The following is a 22,615-nucleotide window of genomic DNA, read 5'->3' as shown; positions in this document are numbered from 1 at the left end:
GTACCAGATATTCATATCACCGACACTGATATGACCGATATGGAGGGAAAACCTTCTACCTCCTCCAACCCTTCCATTTCTAAACCTTTCACTGGTCATTTCTCTACCTTCTCTTCTGAACACTCTGGGACTACCCCTGTTGCCTCTAGCAATGGACCTTCCTCTTTCCCTCAATCCCCTCATCACCTTTACAACACCCCCTCCCAGTAAACTACCTTCGAACCTCTTGGCTCGAGATAGGCCTAGCGAATCAAACAATTCCCTTATACTTGGAATAATAGGGAATCAGGTTCAGGATAATAATACAGGATCCATCCTACCTGGCACAAGTAGTGATAGAAGGGCTGAATTAAGGTCTACTGAACTTTGGCTAAAATATTTCGTTGTCAACACTAATGAGGCTAACCAACCAAACTCAAATAGCCCCACTATCTCAAAAGATGTTGAATGCAAAGATGACTCTAACAGGACAATCTCTACCCTTTCTCCTTACCAAAAGACCACTAATGTTGGAGAGGGGCCCATCCTTTGTACTAACACCTGGGGTTCCACAAACTGGGGCAGACTTTCTCTGAGTCCTCCATTCTTCTCGAACCCCAACCCTCCTCATGAGGTCAGGGAAAGGAAAATAACACTAGAGGCCCTAAGAGAGAATAATTTAGAAATTGAGAATATCTTGGCAGCCCTGAGATCCCCAAGAACAGATGTGGAAACCCTTGGAAAACCCATTCATCTGACCTTAGAGGACATCACAAGCGAAATATCCATCATCCTTATACCACAGGACCTAAGAATCTTCGATATAGAAGTGGTTCCCCCATCCCCCAGGATAGGAAACTTCTACAAGACTAAGATGTCACCCCTTTAAAGGAAGGAGAAGTAGATGCAGGAAGGGACCTCAACCCAGGGGAAGGGCAAGAAGGTCCTACAAGATCCACCAATCCTCCAACCTCTCATGATGAATTACATAATATGAAATACTAGGAGAGCTAATAGTACTGACTTTAAAAGGCACTACAAAGCCATAGTGGACCTCCACAAACCCCTCATTCTGTCTCTCTTAGAGACTCATATGGGTGACCATAACCACTTTGCTGACATGCTTGGGTTTGCTAAAAAAATCCAATACCCAGCAATCAGGACCTCCGGTGGCATTGTCATCATGTGAAATGATGACAACATCACCATCAATGACATCAGTATTTCTCCTCAAGGCATTCATGTTACTGTTCAGGTTAGTACCCCCCTCTACTTGGTTTTTCAGTGATATCTATGCTAGTAATTGTCCTGAGAAGAGAATTAACCTATGGAACCAGCTAATGACCTTTGTTGACACCATTAGGGTTTCTTCAAACAATGCATGGCTGGTGGGTGGGGATTTTAATGAAGTCCTTAAGTCCTCTGAAAAATTTGGGGGAAATTGTATCAACCACAATTGAGCTTCCCTCTTCTGGGACTGCATCAACAAAAGTAATCTTATAGACCTGGGGTTCAAGGGCAGCAAATACACTTGGTCTAATAAAAGGTTCAGGAATAGGGGGTGCCTGATCCTTGAAAGACTGGATAGGTGCCTTACAAACTACTCTTGGATTAACCTCTTTCTTGAAGCTTCTGTTACTCACTTACCTAGAACTCATTCTGACCATTCACCTATACTGATCAATATCTCTAAACATCATCACATCTCCTCAAAACCCTTTAGAATGGAAACTATCTGGTGTTCTCACCCAACTTTTCTTGACTTGGTTAAAGGCACCTTTCTGGGAAACTCTGACCTTACTTAGGCCACCAACAATTTCCAACGCATCATCACCTCCCAAAACAGGGAGATCTTTGGAAATATCTTCCAAAAGAAGAGAAAACTCCTTGCCAGACTGGGGTATTCAAAGGTCTGAAGATTACCCTTACAGCTTCTTTCTTCACAATCTTGAACTCCAACTTTCTAAGGATTACAGTGAGCTGTTAAGGCAAGAGCAAAAATTTTGGAAGATTAAGTCCAGAATAAACTGGCTCACTGATGAAGATCTAAACACAAAATTCTTTCACTCTTCCACCATTAATAGGAGAAGGAATAACAGGATTCACTCTAGTAAGGATGATCTGAGCAATTGGCATTACTCCCACAAAGATATTTCCACCACCATCCTTAACTTCTACCACCAACTTTACTCCTCTGAACATTCTTATTCATACTATCACTTCCAAGAAAACCCTTTCTCTGAGGGGTCCTTAACTACTGACACCCACCCAGCCCTAGAAGTCATCCCCACCTTGGAGGAGATAAAAAGAGCTGTCTTTTCCTTTCAACCCAACAAGGCCCCTGGGGCCCTTCTCAACCAGGTATGGCACCAGGACTCTTGGAATTTTGACAGTATCTCCATGATCATCCCTCAGGACCTCATTCACCATATCCAAAACTCTTTATTCCTCAACATAAAAGTAGCTTTGGATACCCCTATCTGGACTATAAATGGCAACAGAACCTTCTCTACTAGCAGTGCCTACCATCACCTGATCAATCATAATATGTCTGACCCTGCCAAAACTTTCAACTGGATCTGGGGCCTCTCAACAGCTCCCAGGATCAAAGTTTTTATATGACTTCTTCACCATGATAAACTCCCCATAGGCCTCAACCTCACTAGGAAAGGCCTGGATGTAAACCCTCACTGCAAATTATCTCTTCTTTAAGTGCCCCTCCACCTCTGTCATCTGGGCAGACACCTTCACCAATGCTTCTTCAACAATAACCTGTCATCTCTCGAACCTCTCAAATACCAACTGGTCTAATGCTTGGAAAGCTACTAAGCACAAGGCTTTTGACCACATTCTTCTATGGCATGAAATCATTCCACATTGTCTCTGGGAAATCTGAAAGTCCAGGAACCAAAATTTATTCCAGTTGGGCACAGCAAAACCTTCTTTCAATCAGGATTACAATGAGGCGATCGAGTACAGTCTTCTCAATAACAAACCTCAACACAAAGCAAGTAAGTCTACCGTTTACATCAACTGGATCCCTCTGCCTATGGGCTACTACAAACTCAATGTTGATGGTTCATGCTTGGGTAATCCAGGAAAATGAGGTATAAGAGGGGTTATACGTAACCACAATGACGAATGGATGATAGGCTTTACCCAAAGTTATCTCTTTGCTTCAAATAACCAAATAGAATTACTTGCTTTTCAGGTAGGTCTGTCAATTGCTATCCAACAAAACCTTATCCCCATTGAAGTGAACACTGACTCAATGAAAGTTATACAAATGCTCAAACATGGCAATATTCAGTATGATGGCATCGTTAATCTTTGCAGGTCAAATCTGATGGAAACAGGGGCTTTAGTAGTCAAGCATTGCTTCAGGGAACAGAGCCAAGTCGCTGATAAATTAGCCAAGCAGGGATCAGCCTCCAACATTCTTGGAGAAGTTCATCTTTTGCAAGTTCCACCTGTGTATGCTCTTCAGGAATTGACAGCAGACATGAGAGGAGCTTATTTTGAAAGATCTTTTCAGCAAATGCTCACTCTCTTGCTGAGCAAAACTGCTCATTTTTTGTAATTAACCCTGGCTGATTGGCCCGCATATGTAATTCCTACTCTTTCTAATTAAATGCACTCAACTACCAAAAAAAACCATCAATTTTGTGCGGTGAAGTCACTGCACTGTTTATTATTTTTAATTATTTTCTTAATTATTATATAATATTTTATTTCATACTATTAACGCACATCTTATTATACACATGTGCGTGAGATTTAAATTATCTTATTCTTAATGAAAACGTTTAAGATTTTAGTTATTTATGTTGGACTTTTAAATAAATGTTCATGGAAAAATTGCCATCATTACCTCAATATTTATATTGGGTGAGTTGCTTCATTTTGATTAGTTAGCTATTTAATACTTAAAGAGATTACGTGTCCACCATACTGGTTATTTAAAAAGTCCGTCTCGAAATAGCTAAAGACTCGTGAACAATCTTGACGAAAGGGGAACAATTTTTGTTCTTTATCTCTGATGCTCCTCTATCATTAGGTTCGAAATCGGTTATGCGTAATAATGAAGTTAATATTTGGCGAATCATATTAGTGACAAATCAGATGGTAAATAAAATAATATTAAAAATATATTATTGATATGGTCAAGAGATCTACATATTTATAATCTATATTTATAATCTAAATCTATATCTATATCTATAATATATCCCTTAGAAAAGTAATTTGAACTATTTATGCTTTATTTAATTATTTTTATTATATTAATTAAACTCCTAAAATATATAGGACTCCTAATATATATGAAAGGAGAATCAATTAATATTTTACTTTATACTGATCAATTAGAAAAATACTCATAATTTCTTCAATTTATTATTTAATTATTTTTATTATATTAACTAGACTCCTGAAATATATAGGACTCCTAAAATATATGAAAGAAGAATCAATTATATTTTTTTGGTACTAATTAATCAGAAAAATACTCCTAAAATAGGATAGAAAAATACTCCTAGACTCTATTAAGGAAATACTTTTATAAATATTAAGATGCATGTTAAACTAGAGAAGAAACCAGTTTACTTATTGAAAAAATATGATTGATGCTCACTTGATTCGATTACATGTCTAGATTGGTGGATGCTTAATTTTCTAACCCTTAACTTCTTCACTATTTTTGTGAACATAATAGAATTCAACGTGTGTATATATATATTTTCTTTATTTTCATTCAAGTCATTTTTTAGTGTCAAAATTTTCACTCAGACAAGAATTATTTTCATCAACACTGAAGTTTTGTGATCACTATTGTATTATTTTGTTGAAGTTTACAGATCATAGATGAATTTACAGGTGGTGGATGAATATCGGTCAACTTTGAGGAATTTTTTTAGGTAAAAGTTAAAGTTTAATTGTATTATTTTTGTATCTCTATTTTGAGAATTTTTTTGTGTAAAGATAAAATTTAGTTGTATTATTTTTATATCTCCATTGTCGTATTATTTTGTTAGGAGATAGATGAATGTTGATCGGCTTTGAAAAAAAAAATTTTGGTAAAGATTAGGTTTAATTAAATAAATTCTTCAAAAGATGTTGAATTTAATTATTATATTCATCTTTATTATTTAAATAATAAAAATGAATACAATATGGTACGAGGAGAGGCGTCTATTCACATATGTCCAAAACTTTTTCAGAAACAGGTTAGCAAATATGGAAGAGAATTATAATTTTCTTTTAGAAAAAATAAAAACAATTATGGTAATATTTATCCTTTCTTTAATAGAAAATCAAAACTCAAAATTGATAAGAAAATCAGACAAAAAAAAACTCAAACAGAAATGATGGATTTAACCTGAAGACAAATGGATGGTTTGTTTCTTACCAAACGCGAGATATATGTGAGGCCTAATTCAAATTGGATTAAGTAAAAATCACTTTTATATTTTGAGATTACAAGAAATTGTTGAAATCCACTATCCAAATTTTAAAATATATTTAGGTTCATCTTTTTGGAATTAATTGTCTTTAATTCAGATTTGTAAGCATGAGATTTAACCTGAAGACAAATTAATGGATTTCACTCTCGTGTGCATTAGATATATGTGAGATCTAATCCAAATCTGATTTAACAAAAATCCCTTCTATATTTTGAGATGACAAAAAATTGTTCAAATTCATTACCCAAAATATCTTCAGGTTCTTCTCTTTGAAATTTATTGTCTTTAATTCAGATTTATAACCCATGACATGTTATGTGAATTAATCTGCCATTATTATTCCTTGCTCATAATGTTCAAGATTATTCCTCCTATATATTGTTTTCCTTGATAAAGAGATTGAAAAGAAATATTCTTCCTACTTTTTTTGAGTTTGCCGGATTCTCCTTCAATCTAAAATCTTTGTTAATTTCTTCTTCTAATTTTATATACTAAAGGAACTTGTTGAATTCTGAGAATACACTACACAAAATGAAATATCCTTTAAGGACATGTCAGACATATGCTTCAAGCTACAAAAAATTTCTGGGATTTTCAATATTTTCCAACATGATGTTGGATCATTTTGGATGATGATACTTTTAATCATGGGTTTTCCAAGACTTTATTATGATTACCTTCTTAATACTACCCCAGAGTCTGAATATTTTTTTAGTTCTTGAAATTGCATCAGGTTTTTAAGACAGTTTTGTCACGACATGGCTTATGCTTTCGGTCACAAAATTCAGTCAGGTTAACATAGAGTTCTTTTAATATCAAATTAGATTTTCTTGAAATTTTATTGTGTAACATAATAAGTGCTGGAAGAGCCAGTTCTGTTTCAAATCTATAAATGTAAGAAAATACACGCACGCACACACACAGAGAGAAAATCACTCTTTGTTAATGAGACAGTATCATTACAATTAAGTGACAATTTATGTCTTTGTCCGGTGTTTTTCATGTAAGAATATTTCTCCTTATTCTTGTTAACGTGAATGATCATCAATGACTTGTAGTTATTTGTGTTGGTTCTTATCTTCAAGGAAAAATCAATTTAAATGTTGAATATGTTGGACTAGCATGTCTCATAATGGACAACTCATATATGCCTGACCATATACATTGGGATCAGGATGAATTGCTTGATTGCGATTAGTTAGCTGTTCCAAGAAAATAGGAAACTGCGTGTCTTACCCTAATGTTTGTTTTGGGTTTCTTTCAAACAGCCAAAGCCCCATGTGAATAAAAGCGAAGCCATCGTTATCGGTTCGAGAATTATGGGTTAAAAGAATGGGAAAAGGACATGAGTTGGCTCTTTTCAAAACAATTAGCCTGTGTCTAGTCATTGGACATTCATGGGGAGTCAGTCCAAACAAATTTCATATTATGGTCATTTTATAATTTGAGTTATTTTGACCTAAGTAGTTCAGATACCGTTCATATACCATATTGATATAATCCACACACCATACTGATATAATTCATAAAAAAATAGAGCAACGAATTTATGAGAAAATTATATCATTGTTATATAGAATATGCATTTATTTTTTAATATGATGTGTATAAAATTTGTATCTTTATTGTATAGAATACATGTATAAAATATGTATCAAATTTATATCAATATTTATATAAAACTGTCAACAAATAACTAGAAAATAAAACTAAAATTCAAAAGCTATTTTTGTGTCAATAATTCCATCCGAAGCGCTATGTATGTCCTCTTCCCTAAAAGAATATCATCACGATAGCTAATCGAGTCAGACTACAAGATATGCATAATCAAATAAAGAAATAGTTTTATCATGATGGCAAGTGGCAACTACTAATTGGTATATTCTCCTATTTCAAGTGAATTATGAACAAAATCATGATTACTTTAAATGCTCCATTATTGTCAATCCAGATCTGGATGTGTTATGAATTTCATATTGGGACACTAAATTACCCAAAATTCAATTTTGGTCTACAGAAAAAGTGTGATTAACTCCACCGGTGACCCCTTCTCCCACTTTTAGACACTCAACTGACAAACAACATTCTGTTTGGCAGAAAAGTGAAAAGGAAGTGTAAAGAGTAGAATTGAAGAAACCAGAAGAATATCATACACAGAAACATGACATTCAATGGGGTATTGGTGGTGTCAGTGGCAAAAGTTTCAGCAGAGATTTGGCAGCTGTTGGCATGTTTGCCAGAACCAATAAGCAGTCAGGAACTGTTGGATCTTGTCATATGTTTTCCTCTTCAACAGATTGGTCGCTTAGCTCTCTATGTCTGCACTTTTATCTGTTTTCCTCATAATCATTATTCCTACCAAAGTTATACTCACACTACTATTACTACCACTTCATCATCACATAATCAAGATTCTGACGATTCTTCTGTTTCTTCTTCATTGTCTTCACGTTTGGGACAGAGTTGGGTTGATTATGACTTGATAATCTGATCTCCCTGTAAAGTGACTTCTTTAAGCATATGGTTGCAAGTACTTAGCCATCTACAGGAATTTTAGTTTCCCTGAATGCAAATTGTCAACTTGAGTTGATTCTTTTCCCCTTTCCCCCTCAAGACATGGTTGATTCGGTTATTGTTCATTAGAAATGGTTTTGGTGAAATCACTTCTGTTTCGATAGCAACTGATGTCTTATGTTAAGGTGGCTGATATTGGATACTTGGATGGTGATACTTTTTGAATCATGGGTTTCTAAGATGTTATTGAGCTTTCCTTCTTATTTCTACTACAAGTCTGCACATCTTTTTGGTTCTTGAGCTAGAGTTGAAGACTTGAAGGTGTTTTTTCGGATCCTTGTACAGTCATAAAGAAAGAGTAAACCATCAGCAATAGTTTTATGGTAAATTTTGCAAATCATGGTAGCTGCTCCCTAGCTTTTGGGCGACTCCAAGAATCAAAGAACTTGTGTGATCATCTGTTGGATAAATGGTCTTCATTTGCATAACTTCCCTTTTATGATTTGACACTTCTTAATATTTGGTGCTAGTGTTTTTCTCAATCCATCAGTTTGATACTCAGTTCAGCATGAAAATTGTCTTATTTCAAAAAGAACATGAAGGAATTTAAGAACTCATGTGCACGTTCATTTGGTCACCTTCGGGCTGTGGCCTCTCTAGCAAAGTTTTTTAGAAGTCAGGAGTTGTTACTCCTTGCTACCTCTCTGGAGGTAGTGGTATAGACTACGTACATCTTACCCTCCTCAGACCCCACTGTGTGGGAATACACTGGGTTTTTTGTTGTTGTCGAGGAGTTGTTACTCCTTAAAATAGAATATCATGCTCTGGAATCAAACCATTTTTCATTTAGGCGACATCCAAACCATTCACAATAGAAAAGAAAAAGCAATGAACAAAATATTTTTTACAATTGACACGAAGCAGAATAATTTGTAGCAGACATGAATGACACAAGAAAAGATAGAGCAGTTAGCGAAAAAAGAAAAACGAAGTGGCAGAACATACTGATGATCCTTACTGCAGCATAACTGATATGCTTTACTTTGTAAGCTGACTTGTGTCAAAATCCTTCTATTCCTTTTGAGTTCTGTTTCCGCTAACATGAGTTCATCAGCAGAGGTAGTTAAAGAGACATTAGCAACACGATGCTTGCACGCAACGCATTAGAACAAGGATATGACACAATTAAGATGCTATAGTTCAATTTTTCCTATCTGACTATCAGTTTTTCAGTTTTCACGAGGCAGTTATACTTGTAAAGCGTAAGCTTAGTGCACCGAGCTGTCCTTTTTAGTTGTGCATGTTGATAAAAGAGCATGTAAGCTTTACTTGATTAGGGCACAGTAATTCTGCCTCCTCAATATCTTTAACAGCGTCCTGCATTGGTGAAGAACACACAAGTTACAACCGATTAATCATAAAGTACAGATCTTGCATGACAGGGATAGAAAAAGTATTGCTCCAACATATGCACATATCAGAATAAGGAAGATTCACTATGAGCATAGCGTAATTGAAAATGATAAGTGTTACCTTGGCGAGCCGCGTTACATAAGCAGCAGCAAGTGCTGTAAACAATATACCAATTCCAAGGGTCAATAGCTGGTTTCCTCCTCCTAGGCTAATTTCAGATCCTTTTTGCTGGAACATCAAGAAATACAAGAACATTGATGGGGTTGCTGAATTCCTTGATGATACGGGATCGACTACGAATCACTAAAACCAGCTAGGAACACCAAGCCTAAAACCGAGAACGAGATGAAAACTAGCTATGGCAGCAACACAAAAGCTGAGCACACAATATATCCAACAAAACAATGCAATAAAGTAAGATAGATAGCTTGACATACGAGATTACAAGAAATAGGAACCAAATCGTGTATCAAACAATAAGACCCGTAATAACAACACCAAGCTCTTACGGTGACCGCTAAGGGTCAACTCCACCTTACAACCACCGTTTCTAAGCAAAGATCAATATTGGCTTTTCCGCACCCTACACTACTTGGCTTTTCGAAGCCCTACACTAAAAGTTCCTCCCAATGGAGTTCAAGAATGTTTCTCTCAAAATATCATCATCAAAAACTAAGGAAAATAAGCCCAATAAGAGCCTACTTATAGTATAACTTATTACATAGTCAAATGGCCAAAATACCCTTAATGAGGAGCGGCCTTGGAGTGCTTGGACTTCACATAATGAAATGGCCAAAACACCCTTAATGAGGGGCGGCCTTGGAGTGTTTGGATTCCTCTTCACACTTCAATATGTGCAATCCTTTGGAGCTCTCGGGTAGTCATCAAGGCAAGCCTCCAAGCAACCTTCCACACACGGAATTGCTCTCTTAAGTGTATGAAATGGGTCCTCCATGCATGCTCTTGTGTTCTCGAGGTGACCAAAGCTTGAGTTTTTAAGTGTTGGCCTCCCATGATGGCATCAAAAGCTATGTTGGCCATTTGAGTTGTATCATCCTCCCCTTCTTGAAAAGGATTCGACCCCGAATCCATACCTTGCAAAATCAAAGGAAGGACAAGTGAACACAAATTCCTCATGGCATGAAGGTTAGGATTAGCATAAACAATCATTTCATCATGCCAAGGTTGCACATACTTGAAATATAACCAAGGATCCTTTGAATTGAATATTAAAAACTCAACTAAAAAGGCACAAAGGATTTGGTTATGGAAATTAACAAGAGATAAGGAAACTACAAAGGTTCTAATGGCATCACATGATCCAAAAGGTAGAATTACTTCCATCTTATGAGCCATAAGACACAATTGTTTCATTACCTCTTCAAGAGACCACACCAAGGGTGGTTCTTCAATTGGTTCTAAAGTCCACAAGACCCATATAGCATTATCACTCACACAAGTGGCCAACCAATAAGTTCCCAACCTCTATATAGAACAAATTTAAGACTAGCACGGATGTCATCATAAGCAAAAAGTTAGTATAGAAAGGAATCAAGTGTAAAGACATACACGGATGAAGACAAAGCATCTGAGCACATATAAATTCTTCCTTTCAAACAAATAGACAACTTGGCATCCAAAAGTTAGGATTCACTCAACTTAAGCACAAGTGTGTCAAGCAAGGATGCACATTTAGAAGCATTACCCCAAGGAGACAATGACACCTTTGCTCTCAGGTTTTCAAGAATGACACTTTGCTTGTCATGTAGACCAAGCAACAAGTTGGGTGCGCCAATATCACCATTTCCATATTTGGCATCGAGGTCAAATTGAAAGAGTGGCCATAGACACGGGTCTAGACAACACTCCCTTTTCCCATAGGCTTCACCCAAACTACAAGATATACTCTTTACAATAGCATACATATCATCAAAAGCAAATAGAGAGTAGAGAAAGGTATCACTCAAGTCAACTTCTACTAATGTGTCCTCATGTATGTACTCACTACTAGTTTCCAAATCATCACCATGAGTACTCTCAACAATAAAGCCACACAAAGTAGAAGAAGAAGTAATTCCAAAGACTACACATTCCTTACCCTTAAGAGTACTCTCATCTTCCAAGAAGAGATTTTCATCCTTAGGAGGAATGTTGTCACACCATAGTGGGTTAGCATATAGGCTATAGCCTTCAAGACAAGTTATGATTTTCATCCTTAGGAGGAATGTTGTCACACCATAGTGGGTTAGCATATAGGCTATAGCCTTCAAGACAAGTTATACTTCCAACATCATTCTCACCACTAGGTTCATTAGGAGTGATTACTCCATCTTTAAACAAGATAATATACCTAAAGAGAGAATGATCTATCCCGGGGGCAGATTTGGAACAAGCAAGTTCTTCACTATCTAAAAGATCATTATCAAGTTCCAAAAATGTTTCAAGCACATGATTATCCCTATGAGTCAAGCAAACATTAGAATTTTTACCAAAGGACAAGCTCACCGGTTCACTCCTATCTTTTTTACCAACATTTTCAAATTCTTCACTCACTTGAGGTCTATTAATTACAACACACATAACCTTAAGTGGTGGACTAATTTTGCACACAAGTTGATCAACACAATTCCCACAAGATGATGTACTATCATTCAACACAATGGCTTCAAAACTAGGTGGACATATATTGATCTTACAAGAAGTAAATTCGGTCATCAATAGGATCAACTAGTGTATCCACGCTCACAACATGTACATCATCAAGAGGCAAAGAATCAATAGACTCACAGATAGGTAACCTACTACTCACACTCAATGGGCTACTAGCCACACAATCATCATTCACATTTCACATGCACAAAAGTGTAAGAGTTAACTATTTTACCTTGAAGTTCTTGAGTATATTCTTCTTTACCTTGGTGTGAAGGTTCCCCACAAGCTTCGGCAGCAACTAAGCTTTCCCTAGTCAAGTCGTCAAAGGGAATCTTCTCCTTTAGCACTTGTTCTCCTCCCTTCCCATGTTGGTACCTACACAAATGTCCTTAGAAATAATAGGACAAACATAGTTAGCTCGGTTTGGTGACAACCCCCTCACTTCACTCCTCACAACCTCTCCTTTTCCACTTTCAGATTGCCACCTTGCACACCCTTACTCCTCTCAATCTTTCGTCTCTCATAATCATTCGGCTTGGAGTAAGTGACCACTTTTCTTGGAGACTTGGGAAGAATAGACGTAATGAGATGATTTCCCCATTGATCTCTTACAACCTTAGGCCAATTTTGCACACTTGGAACTTTATGTTGTGCAAACCAATCGGCAACCAAGCTTACATGGTCTTGTTTCAAGGGGAAGATATCACACCACACCTCCTCATAGTATTCAAATTGGTTGAAGACAACCTTTACTCTCTCGGTAACCTTAAACCCGTCCAAGGAATATGGAACAAGTAAAGGTTCTCGAAACAGCCCCAAATGATCAATCATGAGTGGAATGATGTGGTTTTTATAGCACCTATCATCTAGCACAATAAGGCAGCCCAAAACCCTACAAATGGTGACCCTTCCGGCGTGAATATTTCTTCTTGGATCAACATAGTATACCCCATGCGCATATAAGTACTCTTCGGCTTTGGAGATGCATACCCTCTTCTTCTCATGGGACAACCTCCCCTATAGCTAGTATAACCATTCACGCCACTTCGACCTTGATAAGAAGTACTACAAGGTGAGGAATATGAATTTTCATACTCCACACGTGCACTCTTACCATAGCTCTAATAAGCTTTGCGAATGAAGGGGTTATACCTTACACCAATTCTAGGTTCGGAGTGGGAAGTGTAAGACTCCTCACATGCCCTCACTTCATCCTAAGAACCATCACAAAGCTCTTCATCATCTCCATATTCACCATAAGCACTAGGCACTTCATTCATCTCATTTTCTCCCTCAAATCCGTAACCCCCTATTCTGCCCATGTCTTGATCATGGCTATTTTCATAGCCCCCATAACCTCCATCGTCATCGTAGCCAAAAAATCCCTCACTACAATCATAGTCTCCCATGTCGTAGTCACAATAATTTGCGGCTATCGAAGACATGTTCCCCTTATATCACCTTGTACCTACAAAATGAACAAACAAGATTAGTAGTAAAAGCTCCTCACCAACACTCGTATGCACTGACCTTTGTGATCCTCACAATTGGAGCGGCGAATATTGAAAGTTGCTTATACTCCGGTAGTCAATAAGGTGTCAATCACTACTTTGCAGCCGGCATGGATTCTTGTTTGATCGACTCAAGACACAACGAAATCTACTTACGAACTTGAAACAAAGAAATTACGACAAGTTTAAAACGAGAAAAGCACACAAAGAACGAAAAACACGAAGAAAACAAATTCAAAAACTAATTCACAATCTAGTAGGTGATTACTAGTTGCTAATTAGTACTAGACTCAAGAAATGAAACTAAAGAAACAAGGAAAAGAAACTTAGAATCTGAAATTTAAGCTTAGGGTAGGTTTTTGAAGGGTGATGACATGGCAGCCTCCTATTAGTCGTTGAAATGTTGTTGAAATTTTGGAAATTTCATGTTTCCAATTTGAATTGGTCAAGTTTCAATCTGGAAGAGTGGAAATCGGCTATGGGAGGGAAAACACAAGACTTGGAGCCTTTTTCAAATTCAAAAAGGGTTTGACTTTCCTTGCATCTTTTTGGTAAGACATCTTTTTGAAAGCCCTTTGTCCTTTTTCCTCTTTTGTATGTCTTGGGGCATGTTTCAAGACAAGCTATTGCATCCTTTTGGTAAGATTCCTTTTTGAAAGCCCTTTGTCCCCCTTCTTCTTTTGGATGCCTTGGGAATATGTCTTTCAAGACAAACAAAGACCACACTTTATTTCTCCACTCTTTTAGATCAAACAACACATTTTGAATATTTTTGTTCAACAATTTATGAAGAACATGAAGAACACCAAGAACATTCAAAAATGGAACCTAACCCAAATGAGCTCGGAATTGGATGATTTTTGTTTCTCCAAGCTCAAGTTGCTCTCCTAAACACCAACAACACGTTTTCAAGCCACAATATCAACAACCCTTCCAATTTCGAGATTCACCTTTCTAGTTTCTTCAACCTTCAACTCAATAATGGTGAAAACTCAAAACAACCCGGATTAAGCTCAAATCCAAGATCTAGATTCTATTAGTGTTAGAGAACAAGAACCTAACACTCGAAACAACAAAAGACACAAGAAATCTAAGCCTCAAGTTTCGGTCAAGATACAAAAACGTGACCCACTATTTTTTGTGAGATTTTCGGATTTGGACACCTCTTCTAGCGTTAGGAGACAAGGATCTAACACTAGAACACACAAACACACAAAAATTCAAAGACCAAAGTTTCAGCCAAGGGCCAAAAAAGGGACAGATTGCTTTCTTTTTAGATTTTCGGTTTTCAAAACTTTTTTATTTTTATTTTCAAGATAACAAGCCCAAGATTGATCTCGTAGGAACGAAATCAATCCTTGCTCTATACCAAATGATACGGGATCGACTACGAATCACTAAAACCAGCTAGGAACACCAAGCCTAAAACCGAGAACAAGATAAAAACTAGCTGTGGCAGCAACACAAAAGCCGAGCACACAAGATATCCAACAAAACAATGCAATAAAGTATGATAGGTAGCTTGACATACGAGATTACAAGAAATAAGAACCAAATCGTGTATCAAACGATAAGATCCCTAAGACCCGTAATAACAACACTAAGCTCTTACGGTGACTGCTAAGGGAATAAATGCCTTACAACCACTGTTTCTAAGCAAAGATCAATATTGGCTTTTCCAAGCCCTACACTACTTGGCTTTTCGAAGCCCTACACTAAAAGTTCCTCCCAATGGAGTTCAAGAATGTTCCTCTCAAAATATCATCATAAAAAACTAAGGAAAATAAGCCTAATAAGAGCCTATTTATAGTCTAGATTATTACATAGTCAAATGGCCAAAATACCCTTAATGAGGGGCGGCCTTGGAGTGCTTGGACTTCACATAATGAAATGGCCAAAACACCCTTAATGAGGAGCGAACTTGGAGTGTTTGGACTCCTCTTCACACTTCAATATGTGCAATCCTTTGGAGCTCTCGGGTAGTCATCAAGACAAGCCTCCAAGCAACCCTCCACACACGGAATGGCTCTCTTGAGTGTACGAAATAGGTCCTCCATGCATGCTCTAGTGTTCTCGAGGTGACCAAAGCTTGAGTCTTAAAGTGTTGGCCTCCCATGATGGCATCAAAAGCTATGTTGGCCATTTGGATCGTATCACTTGAGATAAGTTTAGAACTTCCCAAATGAAAACTTCGAATGTTTCAATATCAAGGACGAAAAAGCCACAAACTACGATATCCCAATTTGAACAAATTAGCAACAGATGAATAGTTGTTCAGCTAATCAATAGCACACAATAACACGTCTCAATATGAATAGTTGTACGGCTAATCAATAGCATGCAATAACACGTCTCAATTTGGATCTCGCAAGGCCAATATACTATTTTTGTTTTTATAGTCCATTAGAATCAAATCAGAATAGTTGATTTGTTTTTCTAGTCCATTAGAATCAAATCAGACTAGTTGATGGGTACTTAATCTCGACTAATGTTAATTTGTCATGATGAAAACATAAACATCCTTTGTCTTTTACAGGGAAATACATCTTGCATTAGGTCAGTCAACACTCAACAAGCAGCTAATATTGTAACTGGTTGAGAAAAGCAACTATAAATTGGCAAGAGAACACTATCTCAACTGTTATATTATCTGCCTGTTTCTCTTAAAGGAAAATGCGATTCTCATTTCTGCGGGACTGGAATAAAATTACAGAAATAATGACCGATAATAAAAAGGGACAAAGATTAGACAGACAAGCGCACAAGATAAACAAGTGACAAACTCACAATAATTGCGCGACCAAATGCACCTGCACTCACGTAAGCCCATGATCCAGGAAGCATTCCTAGCCAACTGCATTCAAAAGATAAGATTCTATCAAGACGAAGAGCATGCCTGAAAAGTGAATCAACAAGTCCTCAAAAGGCAAAAGTACATTTGATGCACAACTGAAATTATATACTAGGACTCTTGGATAGCTATAGCACCACAATACACTCAAACAATCTCTGTACACTAACAGAAAGAAATCTGTAGAAGAGGCTACTTCACAATTCTAGAATCTAGATTGCAAATGAATCCTTACTACACCCTTCAACAGCTTTGCTAATGCTAAACATCCGCCACGGTGAAAGACTGTTAAAAGACTTCAATATCACTATACAAAAGAGAAAACAGGCATGTAAAACTGTTCTTCTCCCCACAATTTAGGTTTTCTTTTTTTGGCACTTGTAATTGATCACATAATGGATAGCTCATTTGTATAACTAGATAGCTCTATCATATGATAGCTGTTACTTTGGAAATTTCACATCAGAAACATCTCTCTGATAACAAATAAAAGCCTAAGTGACTTATAGGCCTGATAGCAAATTAAGCAATTCATGCAAGATTTTAGCACTGAGGTAGCCCTTTCTATAAACACATGTTATAAGATATATTCAGATGAATACAAAGGTGCATCAGCGAATTTGTGGAAGGGGAAAAGAATCTGAGTTCTTCCAAATCCTTGAAAATGAAATGAATAAGAAGTCGAAGAAGCCCTAGATCCGCCTCTTACTTACCTACCTTCCCAGACTACTTCAACCTCAAAGTGAATCCAAAGCACAGAAATTTAGACATCTGAACATTAGCCTAAAGGTGAAGGAAGAACTGAACTAGAAAATGACTGACCTTCCTAGAACATATGGTACAAACTCGGCTGAAGTAAGTCCATAAAGATAATTCCCAAAGGGCTCAAACGGAGAAGAGCAACAACTTTGAAACCATTTTCTCCAATTGCTTTGTCTATTGCAAGAAATTTCTTTTTCCCTTCGACCAGCTTAAGAATACGTTTGCGAGCAAAATATCTGGCAACCAAGAACACAACACTTGACGCCACCTGAGCACATAGCATACTATTGAGAACACATTGAACATCATCCTGACTATTGAAACGAATGATCAGCTTACCGTTCCACTGATGGAAACTATGATGGTCCCAGTGACAGAGCCACGTAGAAGACCAGCCGACATGGTCCATGGAATGGCTGGTATTGCAAGGATCTCTGTCAGAAGTGTAACAGTGAAAGTCAGTTCCATTCAGAAACTCTAAAAGTCTCACTTAGAACATTAACTCTTGCTACTTTATGTTAGTTCATAGTATATTCCCTCTATGAATATCTTCTGAAATACAAAACTTAGGTATGCACAACCTATTATGATGGGAACGGACTGGAAAATACACCATATTTTATGTCCACAAAGCTATGAGTTTTTCCCACTAGACGACATTGTACCCTTAACAAGTACATTGCTGCATCTTCTTGCAACATTTTAAGCCAAGGAAACAGAGTCTAATCCTTACTTCTAGTCCAGCATAAACTGCAACAAAAAGAGCATATCCAACTGGCCATAACCTGCCATGAGGAGCCTCCGTCAAAATGAACTCAGAAAAATATACTCACATGATACATCTGTTGAAAACCATTGTATGCTGTATTTATTTGGCTTCCAGTTTTCTCATTTTGCTTAAAAGGAACATCAGACTGAATCTTTGTGAGAAAATTGTATTAGGAAGCAAACTAGCACCAAAAGAGCCACATGGATCACAAATCAGTTCAAACAGGTCTACTAAAGAAGCCTTGAGATTGGCAAGCGCTAATACAAGTTTGGAAATGCTATTTCACCTATTTTTTCACACATGAGGAGGGAGCAGGAAAAAGGAGGAGGCAAAGCATAGATGTTCAGCACATGGTTTTGTTCTATCCAAGACCAGAAGACTGTGTTAGGTATAGGCGACAACTACAATCATGGTTGGTGCATCATTCTACCAGTATGATGGAGATAACAACAAAAAAGAGCCATGAACCCAAAAGTCAAATCGAGTAGTATTTTCGCTTTAACATTTTCTAATTAGAAATTTATGGCCATTTACCAAACAAAGATCTCAATTACTATTTAAGCTATTAATTGGATAGGGTTTGGACATTAACTGTGTGTTGCTCCCAGTTCGCAGATGTAGCCCAAGATATGGGGTTTCCACCTTGCAACCCAATACATAATCTAACACTGCTTAGTCTTCTGACAGGCAAAACATTTCGCTAGCAATTACAGCCTGAATTTTTTGTCTGAATATTCATTAGAAGGTGAAACAGGAAATCCATCAGCCTCGAGGAGCAAGCACCTGATTAAAACAGAAGCAAATTTGTTTTATCAATATCTCTAGTACTTAATACAAAAAAAAAAAGGAAAAGAACCAGCAATAAAAGTAAGAAACATAGGAAGCACCAAACACAAAGCTTAAGGTACATCTCCATTTTCAAATTGAAGAAGTAAACCATAATTACACCCGTAGCCTTATGCCACCAGATGATCCCAATCAATTTCACCAAAAAACTAGCGTAAAACCCCTGTCAAGTACATTATATGCAAAACACAGTAGGATTCAAATACAAAAGAAATCAGCAAACGATGCTTGTCACCTACGTCCAAACCATGAAAAACAGATATTGAAAATAACACAAAATAAAGCACCCAAATAACAGGGTATCAGTTTAAATTCATATATAGCTTTGAATAGTTCAAGTAGATATGAACTATTACACTGCGAGGAAAAATCAGAAAAACGAAAATTACCAATAAAAAACAAAAAAAGAAAAGAAAAGGAAAACGAGAAGAACCAAGCCAAAATCTAATGGAACAAAGACTGATGATATTACTTGAACAGGGTAGAAAGCAATTGATGAATATGGTGAGACACCCTAGTAAAAGAAAAGATCAACATGGTGCGACTAATGTCTTTTATTCTACTGCATGCAAAATAAGCAGTGTAACACTGGATGGAACTTTAGTATATCTTACGGCTAATCTGATCAGAAAGCAAACTTCAAGTGAAAAGGCAGGACAGTTTACCTTATCTTGAATTCTTGTCTAGTTTGACTCTGTACTACAAGTGGTTGACGAAGATTACACTAGCTACAACAATGTGAACTGATTTAAGCATGCCATAATAGGAACCAATTTTGTTTTTGATAGATTGGGCCAATTTAGTTCATCGCTACAGCTGATGCATACTGAAAACGACAAAGTTGAGGTAGAAGTCATGTCTGCTCAGCATAGTTCAAACACCAAGTGGCCCATTCTAGACCCAGTTCACGTTACTTTTTTGACTGGGTTCATGCTCTGGAAACCAACTCCAGCTAGTGGCACTCCAGGTCTGAAGGTAGCAAACTTGCAATAATGGGAGGCCTGGCTTGGTGCTGACCATTGCTTATCATGAGTTCAGATATTAAGCTCAAGATGTCTATCCTCCAACCCCTTCATCTCGCAAAATTGAACAAAAATCAGCACTATCTTAATTAATCATTGCATTCTTTTATGTTCACCAATGTCTTCTTTTGTGAGTTGACAATACATCCTCTATACTTGTACTATAGAGCATACATTGTATCTCCAGTAATTTGAGATTAAATTTTCACCATTAGTGGGTTTTATGATACTCTTCCATAATCGACTAAAAGCGAATACAGTTGCCTGCTAAATTAATGCATAGTCGCCATTGACCCCACCACTAAAGCTGCTTTTTAATGAATTATGCACACAAGTAATGGAGCATTCACCAATAATCGTTGCAAGAACATAGTCCATCCTTAAAATGGTGAAATCTGTTGGCATCTCTTAAAATTATCTCTCGTCCTATGACTTTAGCAATTAATTTAATAGCAGAATGACAATCACCACAAACCCGGAGATTTTTCATTACTCTTATAGGCACACCTTCAGGCAATTTAACAAGTCCATAAGCCACAGCTAGTTTCTCACTGTGATAATTCAAGCTATGCAACTTTTCTTCTTCCTCCACATCATGCAAAGCAAAGCTTCCATCAGGAATATATCCAGATTCTCTTAACATAGGGCCTAACCTTTCTAACATTTTGATAATTGAATCATTCTCAGGATGGGGTGTGCTCTGTCCACCAGAGAACATATGCACTTTTTTGTCTGCCTCAAGCCAACTACAACCAGGTGATTTAACCACTTCCCTAGACTGCATCAACTTCCTAAGTGAAGCAACATCAGTCCACTTACCTTTGGATGCATAAATATTAGAAAGTAGGACATAGGGCCCAGAATTTTCGGGTTCAAGCTGTATAAGTTTCTTTGAAGCAACTTCTGCCAAATCTAGGTTCATATGCATCCTACATGCACCCATCAAAGAACCCCAAATAATTGCATCTGTTTCTACAGTCATATTGTTGATCAGATCCATCGCCTCATTCAACCGGCCAACTCGACTAAGCATGTCAACCATGCAAGCATAATGTGCAGTCCCTCGTTCAATCTGATACTTTGAATTCATGGACTCAAAGATCTCTTGCCCTTCTTTCACTTTCCCAGTGTAGCTGCATGCAGATAAAACTCCAACAAAGGTAACCTCGTCTGCGGTAATACCTAAGGAACACATTTCTCTGAATATTTCAAGAGCTTCGTCTCCTAATCCATGTTGAGCATAACCTGTTATGATAGAATTCCACATGACCACATCTTTAGGAGAAAATCTATCAAATATTAATTTGGCCATGACAAAAGTACCGCATTTGATGTACATCGTGATTAATACAGAAGAGACATACACGTCATCATCACAGTCGGTTCTGATTAACTGTGCATGTACCTCTCTACCATAATTAAGACTTGCAAGACTAGCACAAATTGAAAGTATGCTTATCAACAAAGGGAAATTTGGCCTAAACCCTTCTACTTGCATTCGATGAAATAAATCCAGCGCCTCTAACTCATATCCTTTCCTTTCGTAAACCTTGATCATTGCACTCCATGTTGCATCATCTTTCTCCATCAAACGATCAAACACCATCCTAGCCTAAGCAACCTCTCCATTCTGTCCTACTCCAAATATTATGGCATTGCAAACAGGAGTTGTTCTAACAGGCATCAGCTCAAAAAGCTTCCACGCCTCTTCAAATCTACCATATTGCACATAACTTATCACAATTGCAGTCCATGATGTCTCATTCTTCTCAGGCATGAATTCAAAAAGTTTTCTAGCAATATCCAGGTTACCATTTTGGGCATATCCTGACACCATTGCAGTCCAAGAAACCACATTCTTTCGCGGCATTTCATCAAAGAGACCGCGAGCCTCATCCAACCCACCTAACATATTAGTCCTCACAACTATATCCTGACAATACCCACAAATCATATTAGTCCTCACAACTATATCCTTCAATGGCATCATATCATAAAGCCGTCTAGCCTCATCAATTCTCCTTTCTAGAATCAACCCACCTAACATCACAGTCCATGACACTACATTCTTTTCCGGCATTCGCCAAAACAATGCTTCCGCTTCCTCCACCAACCCCTCCTCAACATACCCTCTAACCATAGCAGTCCAAGAAATTACATTTCTTTCCGGCATTCTGTCAAACACCTTTCGTGCTTCCTTCACCATCTTATTCTTTACATAGCCTGAGATTAACCCATTCCAAAGAACAATGTTCCGTTCACTCATTTGATCAAAAAGACGCTGTGCTTCATGGGGTTGTTGATTTTGGAAATACCCAGCGATTATTGAGTTCCAAGAAGTTACAGTTCTGTTGGGCATTTCATCGAACACCTTCCGGGAATTCTGAATTTGGCCCAAACGAGCAAATTGAGAAATCTGAGAATTTGATGTAATGGTGTATTTGTGACAGTATTTCCGACATTGTTGAACAAAGAACAAGCGGTGCATCAATGAACCAAAGCTTTGTTGGATTCTTTGTGAGCAGAAAAGAAGTAGAAAATGTCGCATTAAGGAGTAGTACTCTAAGCATGCGAAGGTGGTACCCACTGGGAATTAAGGATGTCAGTAGAAGGAATGAAGTTTCTGGTGTTCTATTTTAGTCCCTATAAGTTTTATATTAAAGTTTATAGTTGGACATTTTGCTACATGATAATTTTCGATTTATATCATTTTAGTCCAATTGGTTTTGTTGGGGGGGGGAGGAAAGATGAGGAGGTGTGGGGTGGTATGACTAGTGCTCGTAACATGTCATTGAACCTCTCACTAACTAAAAATCAACGAATTTCGTCGGTGA

General features: G+C 37.4%; 1 protein-coding gene, 2 long non-coding RNA genes and 1 pseudogene across 3 annotated transcripts; 1 reads left to right on the top strand and 3 right to left on the bottom strand.

Annotated features, from left to right (window-relative positions):
• Positions 1-5,331: 5,331 nt before the first annotated feature.
• Positions 5,332-8,499, top strand: LOC124896110. The gene is made up of 2 exons (XR_007052559.1): positions 5,332-5,700; positions 7,459-8,499. It is a non-coding gene; the product is annotated as an uncharacterized LOC124896110 (long non-coding RNA).
• LOC107879745 lies at positions 7,751-19,976 on the bottom strand (annotated as a pseudogene).
• LOC124896111 lies at positions 9,759-13,555 on the bottom strand. Its single transcript, XR_007052560.1, has 2 exons — positions 12,253-13,555; positions 9,759-10,462 (listed from the first exon to the last, which is right to left on the bottom strand). It is a non-coding gene; the product is annotated as an uncharacterized LOC124896111 (long non-coding RNA).
• A 151-nt stretch (positions 19,977-20,127) lies between the features above and the next one.
• LOC124885115 (pentatricopeptide repeat-containing protein At1g56690, mitochondrial-like) lies at positions 20,128-22,329 on the bottom strand. Its single transcript, XM_047407491.1, is given in 1 exon segment — positions 20,128-22,329. A coding segment is annotated over 1 exon segment (2,202 nt).
• Positions 22,330-22,615: the final 286 nt, after the last annotated feature.

Source organism: Capsicum annuum, chromosome 1 (assembly GCF_002878395.1).
Source record: "Capsicum annuum cultivar UCD-10X-F1 chromosome 1, UCD10Xv1.1, whole genome shotgun sequence".
Classification (NCBI taxonomy): Eukaryota; Viridiplantae; Streptophyta; class Magnoliopsida; order Solanales; family Solanaceae; genus Capsicum; species Capsicum annuum.
Note: the sequence above shows the minus strand (reverse complement) of the source record. Positions and strands in the feature narration are given on the sequence as shown.